The sequence below is a fragment of the Dioscorea cayenensis genome, chromosome 13, assembly GCF_009730915.1.
Source record: "Dioscorea cayenensis subsp. rotundata cultivar TDr96_F1 chromosome 13, TDr96_F1_v2_PseudoChromosome.rev07_lg8_w22 25.fasta, whole genome shotgun sequence".
In the NCBI taxonomy this organism is placed as follows: Eukaryota; Viridiplantae; Streptophyta; class Magnoliopsida; order Dioscoreales; family Dioscoreaceae; genus Dioscorea; species Dioscorea cayenensis.
Window position 1 is genome coordinate 377,367 of NC_052483.1, and position 7,660 is coordinate 385,026.

Sequence of the window (7,660 nt, forward strand, 5' to 3'; positions counted from 1 at the left end):
GTGACGTTATACCCACTCAAATTAAAAAGACAGATAATAAGTAATTAAATAAATCTTATTAATGAAGGTGAAAGGATGCATATTACACACTTATAAAATTTATAAGCTTCATATAGATAACACTAGCATTAATCAGTACTCATGAATATGAAATTTTGTTCCATGCATGAGAATCAGTTCTAATAATTAAAAGCAAACATATTTATGAAGCTATGCGTCCTAAACCAAACAATAACCTATGAAAAGGGGTTCCATATGTCATGTGTGTGTGTAGATATATATATATATATATATAACTAAAACGATCAATATGAAAGAGAGGTCAATGAATGAATCAAAGATGGTGAGACGAAGAGCCAGTTGGAGGATCGAGAAGAAGATCAGGAAGAGGAGGAAGGTTGAGAGTTTCATCAGTCATGAGTTCGTTTAACCAATTATTCCAAAACTCATCATCATAATTAATCATCTCCACCTGTCCCAGATGATCATCCATATTCATGCCCACCATGTCCCAGGGCTGCTGCTGCTCTTGTTGTTGCTGCTGCTGCTCTTGTTGTTGTTGTTGTTGTTGATAATGAAGATCAGAAGGTCCGGCATTTGCTATACAGCGATGCATGAGTTCATCAAGGGACGTGTTGGCGGTGAAGCTGTAGAGTTTGCCAGCAGGAGAGAAGGCGAGTGCAGTCACTTGAACACCGCACAGCACGGCGAGTTCATTGGCTTTCTTGAAGAACCCTTTCCGGCGCTTAGAGAAGGTGGCCTGCCGGGCTGTGTCCTTCTCTATTCTTTTTATTGGGACCTTCTGCCGTCCTTGATTTTGCTTCTGCTTCTGCTTCTGCTTCTGCTTCTGTTTCATATCCATCTTTGCCTCCATCATGCCTTCTTCACCTTGCATGCACTCAATGTTTGTTTGCTATGCATGAAAAACAATATATTCCTATGGCTATATATAATGTGTTTAATTATATATATGGCAGGACCTAAACATGTATATTGCTATATAATATATGAAACATAAATGATGGAGAAATTTTTTTAAGGGAAAAAGAAGGAAACTTGGAATAAAATATATATTTTTGTGATTACAAATTATTGACAAAATTAAGAGATTTTGTTTTTGTTAAGGAAAGTCATCATGAAACCACAATAATAGGCTAGCCTTTTTTATGGTATGAATAGGAGAAATTACTTTAAAGATTTTGAAACTTAAGGCCCAAGTAAAATTATTTTATTTTCATGAATAGTAATCTATCTAAGGATAGAAATATTTGCTTTGGATTACATTTACCATAATAAATTCAAGCAGGTCTCTTCCATTGTCCAATTCGGATTTACTACCTTCACTCCTCAAATTATGGCGGCTTCCAAATTGTGTGACATGTATGCACTTTGCCAAATTATTTATTTATTTTTGTTTTCTTTTAAAATGAATAAACCACTACGAGGCAAATTATTTTAGGATTTAAGTTGTCACTTATTATTATTATTTAAACAGATGAATAAACTAAAATTTATTAATAAAATAAAATGATAAATACGAAACGACAAATAATAATAACGGAATGACTAAACAAAGACTCACACCAAAAGAGAAGATAATCTTTTCATATTACTTTATATATATATTTTTGATAATCATCAATGAGTGAGTCAATAAAAATATGAGAGAAAATATACTCATTATAATTATGGAAAGTTGTTAATGTACTCTTCTCTTAATTACCAATTAAAATCCCAACTTAAATACATTAATAATAATAATATATTATTAACCTTAATAAAATGGATGAATAGAAAGAAGAGTGAATTCTGATCTCAATTTTTATAAGAATATTCAGTTAATTTTTCGTCCTAAAATTATTAAAAAATAACAATTATTTGTAAAAATATATAAACAAATATCCAGAACATAGTCATTAAAGCAAGTTACCGTTTATGCACTTAGTAATTGGTTTACAAGAAAAAAAAAATCCAAAAATTAAACAAAACGTGGATAAAAGTGGATATTTTTATCATATGAAACTAAGATATAATATATGTGTGTGTATATATATATGTATATAAATAAAAGTGGATGAAACATACCTTTGTTAAACGAAGAGATCACGAGCTGGTTATTCTCTAATTAACATAGCACTGAATAAAGCAAAGGACATACTCTTCACCTGCCAAATATTTTTTTAAAAAAATTTACAATAAGTATTTATGTATTTATTTTTGATAAAATGGATAAAAGTACATAGCTTATTAAGCTACAATCCGTATATTTTCTTCTAGTTTTTTTTAATACAAATTTAGATGTTTAACATGTGTTATATATATGCTTTCAATGGCCATAATTCAAACTTCACTAAATTTTTATTTTTACAGTGTTTGTTTTTAGCTCTATTTTACTCTTGATTTTTTGGAAATCTAGTATTAAAATTCTACCAAAATCCAATCTAGATATTAAGTTCTTGTTATATATATATAAACAGACTTTTAGGTGTTTATTATTATTTTTTTAATTTTTAAAAAAACAAAAATTTATTATTTTTTTATGGTATGCAACAAATTATATTTTTTAAGATACCAAATTTCTATCATCTTTTTCTTTTTTATATATATATATATATATATTCATAAAAAGAGGTAGTTGAAACATATTCAAAGATTAATGCTTTAATAAAAAATTTAGGAAGACTATTTTTTTTATCTAAACCAAGTTTAAAAAGAGAATTTTAACTTGAAATAACAGGATTTTGGTGAAATTTAAATTTTGACCGTTAAAATATATATGACATATGTCAAATATCTAATCTTGTATTAAAAAGAAATAGAAAGAAATGTACTGGACTGAGGACGAACCTCAGTACATATATATTAAGTTAAAATAAAAAGCATGAAATTAAAAAAAAGAAAAGTAAGAGAGATTATAAGATAGATGGCATTGGTTGTGAGGAAGAAGAACTAATAAAAATAACTACCAACAACTAAGATAAAGAGACAAGATGAAAGTAGATTGAGATGAAGCTGCTTCCAGGTTGACGTTGTCCAGAATTGGTGATGAGTCTAGCAAGAACCCTGATTGGAGAGTGTTTTACTAGCAAGAATTCGAGACTATGCTTGACAAATCGGCAAGCTTAGAAATGTATTATATTTTCTTTTCAATTCAAAAGTTATAAACACCAAAAAAAAAAATATATATGACTTTTGTTCATGGTTGGACAGCTTTTACACATGTATAATATGCATAAGGCAAAATGTAATATAGTTAAATTCTTAAATTATTATTTTTTAGGGATGTTTGATTTAAAACCATTGAATCATTATCCAATGATTGTTTGTTTATATAATCACTATATTTTTTTAGTGTTTATGATGTGGTACAATATTATAGAGCGTATTTTCGATATTTTTATGATGATCAAAGTCATCAGATGGTAAATTATATAAAGGGAAGTAAATGCAATTGTTAGAAATTGCCAAATTGGTCCGTTGGGCTGGGCTCTAAATGCACTGGACGCCCAAACAGTGTTTGTAAATATGGCAAAGGAACAAGGATTTTTATGCAAATCCTTCAATATATATATATATATAAGAAATCGATATATATACATAAATATATATATATATATAAGAATTCGATATATATACATAAATAAATAAGTATATATATATATATATACGAGGAGGTAAAAAGAAAAGGAAAGAAAGAGACGAAGAAAGAGTGAGTTCATCGTCTCTACCCAAAGCTTCATCTCTATCGCCTCTTCTTCTTGTTGTCCCGTCGTTCCTTCTCTCCCAAGACTCCCCAGACTCCCTTGGCTACAAGGATCGCAGCCACGATCGAGCTACAAAGCCTTATCCTTTGCTGATTGGATTCCATTAGGCCGATCTAGGGATGGCGGAGGAGGAGGACTACGCCTCGTCCAGCGATATGGAGGAAGAGGACATGTCCGGCTTCTATCTCAGCGATCGAGAGGAAGACGTTCTGGAGGAGACCGTCCTTCAGGGACTCGAATCCCAGCACGAGGAGGATTGCCACTGGTCCGTCTCCTCGGTACGCGCCTTCTCGATCATTTTCTCCCTTTCAATTAATGGTTTCATCTTTACGAATGAGTTTGGTGTTGATTTCTTTTTTCTTTTCTTTTCATGATTAACTGTTTTCTCGATGGATTGATCATCTATAATCTCAAATAATTGCCCTATCAGACAAGATAAAAATAAAATCTCGTTTTTTATTTCTTTGTCAATATGATCACTTGTGCTCGGTTGTTCATCTCTGATGTTGAAAAGTTCTATAATTTCTACAATTTCTGTGTTAATCGGCGGGAGAACTCTAGCATTTGACCTGGCACCTGAATTTTTTTCAGGTTATCACGAAAGAGTCTCTTTTGGCTGCACAGGTGATCTTTTCCAATGGTTTTATTTTTAAATTTTGTTTTGAGAAATTGGGGGAAATCGTTTAATTGTGCTACTTCTGAGTTTTGTATTTAAATTGGTACTGGTTGAGTTGTATAGAAAGAGGATTTGAGAAAGGTGATGGAGTTGTTGGCTCTTAGCGAGCAGCATGCCCGAACTCTCCTAATTTATTATCGTTGGGATGTGGAGAGGATATTTGAGTTGTTGGAGCAGAGGGGGAAAGAGAAATTGTTTTCAGAGGCTGGAGTGACTGTCATTGACAAGGGTAATGTCATTGGCTTGTTAAATTCATCGCAGACTGTAAACTGTACTATCTGTTTTGAGGATGTTACACAAAATTCAGTGACGGAGATGGATTGTGGGCACTCCTATTGTAACGATTGTAAGTTTTGATTTTGTCCATTTTACAGCTTTCCTGCTCTAAATAATATGACACATAGTATATTTTCTTGGGAAACTTGAGCTTTGTCATTCTTATCACCATTTGTGTATATGTGGTTCTGCTTATGTTAGTTCACTTTACGTTCAGGTTGGACAGAACATTTTATTGTCAAAATAAATGATGGGCAAAGTCGTCGAATTAGATGCATGGCTCCCAAATGCACTGCTGTTTGCGATGAAGCCATTGTCCGAACTCTAGTCAGTGCTAGACATCCAGATATTGCAGATCGCTTTTGACCGGTTTCTTCTTGAATCATATATTGAGGACAACAATAAAGTCAAATGGTGCCCCAGCATACCGCATTGTGGAAATGCAATACGTGTCGAGGGTGATATTTGTTGTGAGGTGGAATGTACATGTGGCATTCAATTTTGTTTCAGTTGCTTATCCGAAGCACACTCACCTTGTTCATGCCAGATGTGGGAGCTTTGGACAAGAAAATGTCAGGATGAGTCTGAAACAGTAAATTGGATGACAGTTAACACTAAAAGCCATGCCCCAAGTGTCACAAGCCTGTTGAAAAAGAATGGTGGTTGCAATCTAGTCGCATGTATATGTGGACAAGCTTTTTGGTGAGTATTCTTGAATCTTTGAGACTTTTTTGTCGGTTAGAACTATAGATGCTGTTGCGGTTTTTGTTTACTTGGAGGATTTGTGGGTTACTGGATGCTGTTTGTCATATATACTTCTTTCTTGATCAGTTGTTGTCATGATTTTTCCTATTTTTTTGTCGTGTTCATTTTTCTTGAAAAAGCTGTTCATCTTAGTGGTCTGCAAACTAAGGAAAAAAATTTTTCACTTGGAATTCCTGCACGAAGCTGCTTGCAATGATCCCAGCGATATTTTCTGTTTGTGCTCAATGACACCATCCATACTTGATGTTATTGACACTAAATGTACTTCTTTCTTTTTTGCATTCCTGCACCTTTTTCTTTTGGGAGTTGGTGGCCAGACTTATGTTGAGTGATCAAAAAGCTCTACGGCACCCACTTCACTGATCCTTCACTTCAATTGCTTTCTAAATTTTAACCGTGGTAGAAAAAGGTTCCGTCACTTGAATTCAATTATGATGTGGATTCACTGTTTTAGCTATCAGTGGCTATTCTTAAATTGTTTATATTTTGTTTACCTTCAGTATGCCTAGCATAACTAGTAAGATCAATTACTTAAATTTTATTTCCACCATGCAGTTGGTTATGTGGCGGTGCTACTGGACGAGACCATACCTGGTCGAGCATTGCTGGACACAGTTGTGGACGCTTCAAAGAGGATATTGCTAAGAGGACAGAACGGGCTAGGCGTGATCTCTATCGATATATGCATTATCACAACCGATACAAGGCCCATACAGATTCTCTTAACCAAGAAAGCAATCTCAAGGAAAGTATCCAGGAAAAAATAGCTGTATCAGAAAGTAAGCAATCCAAAATTAAAGATTATAGTTGGGTGATGAATGGGTTGAACCGGCTCTTCAGATCAAGGCGTGTGCTCTCTTATTCATATCCATTCGCATTTTACATGTTTGGTGATGAGCTCTTCAAGGATGAGATGACACCTCAAGAAAGGGATATGAAGCAAAACCTATTTGAGGACCAGCAACAACAGTTAGAGGCCAATGTAGAGAAACTTTCCATGTTTTTTTAGAGAAGGAGTTTCAGACTTTCAGTGACGATGAGGTATTGGACACAATGAGTCATGTGATTAATTTGTCCAACGTTGTTGATAAACTATGCAAGCAAATGTGAGTTCTATCTCTCACTCTTTTTCTTTTTCCGTTGCTTCTTTCTTACTTTTGTTTGAGTGAAAGGATCATCAATAATGGGTACAAGTCAACCCTAATAAGAAGTCAGTGTTTCTTTCATCTATAACTTTGTTGGTATCATTGGTTGTGAAAATATTATTCTGCAGGTACCAATGCATTGAGAATGAACTACTTTATCCTCTCCAACGTGCAACCCACAATATTGCCCCATACAAATCAAAAGGCCTCGACAGAGCGACTGAACTCTCCGTTTGCTGGGATTCTGATCAAAGTCTTAGGAGCACGAAAAACAATAATGAAGGGAGCTGTGCAAGATGGGATTTGGCTGTGAATGGAATCGGTACTAAAATTATCACACCACTATTTGATCTTCCACCTTCCATTTCTTTTTGTTTTCCTCTCCAAGTCCTTATCAAAAAACATACATCTAACACATTCTTTTCTCTTGCAATTTTTTTTAATTTTAAAATTTGATGCGACTAAGAACATGACTCTAAATTGCTGACACAAACAATGTCAACATGTTAAATAGGAACAACTGGAACAGGCAGGCATTCCGGTAGTCAATTTCCTGGCTCTTCTAGTTCTGATGAGAGTGGATGCTCGTCCACACGGAAAAGGCCTAGAAGAGATGTTGCTGGAGCTGCTGCACCTTTTGATCTCAACATGCCACCTGAAGTGATTGACAACAGCCGATATTAGTCACAGCATTTGCAACTGTACAGCTTTTGACTTGGACCAGTAATGGCTACTGAGCGAATGAGCTTTTCCTGGTGTTTCTAAGTTGTCATTCTCCTCTGAAAGTGCACCATCAAGATTTTAGTAGATAGTTTGGGGGAAAATGATATGCTCATTGAGTAGTCACTTTCATTTTTGTATATGATGTGCTAAAAGAATCTGTGCATAATTTTTAGAGTATGTTAAGGCCTGTTGGACCTATCACCAACCCTGTTGAGTTCTGTGCCTTCCACTCTGGAAGAGTACTTGCGGGTTGTGGCTTTTATGGCATCCGAGCTAACGATACCATAATTTATGAGAATAAATACTGATGG

General features: G+C 34.3%; 2 protein-coding genes across 2 annotated transcripts; one reads left to right on the plus strand and one right to left on the minus strand.

Annotated features, from left to right (window-relative positions):
* Window positions 1-334: 334 nt before the first annotated feature.
* Window positions 335-874, minus strand: LOC120274892 (MADS-box transcription factor 23-like). The gene has a single exon (XM_039281433.1). The coding sequence runs from the start codon at window positions 872-874 to the stop codon at window positions 335-337; it is 540 nt and encodes a 179-aa protein (XP_039137367.1).
* A 2,810-nt stretch (window positions 875-3,684) lies between these two features.
* Window positions 3,685-7,331, plus strand: LOC120274962 (probable E3 ubiquitin-protein ligase ARI2). The gene is given in 11 exon segments (XM_039281495.1): window positions 3,685-4,042; window positions 4,356-4,388; window positions 4,504-4,786; window positions 4,934-5,076; window positions 5,078-5,332; window positions 5,335-5,367; window positions 5,369-5,418; window positions 6,037-6,481; window positions 6,484-6,587; window positions 6,755-6,948; window positions 7,141-7,331. Coding segments are annotated over 11 exon segments (1,869 nt in total). The 5' UTR covers window positions 3,685-3,883; the 3' UTR covers window positions 7,311-7,331.
* The last annotated feature ends 329 nt before the right edge of the window (window positions 7,332-7,660 follow it).

Bases quoted from the DNA above. Each gene is read 5' to 3' on its own strand.
- LOC120274892 (XM_039281433.1), bottom strand. From the start codon at position 874: ATGGAGGCAAAGATGGATATGAAACAGAAGCAGAAGCAGAAGCAGAAG.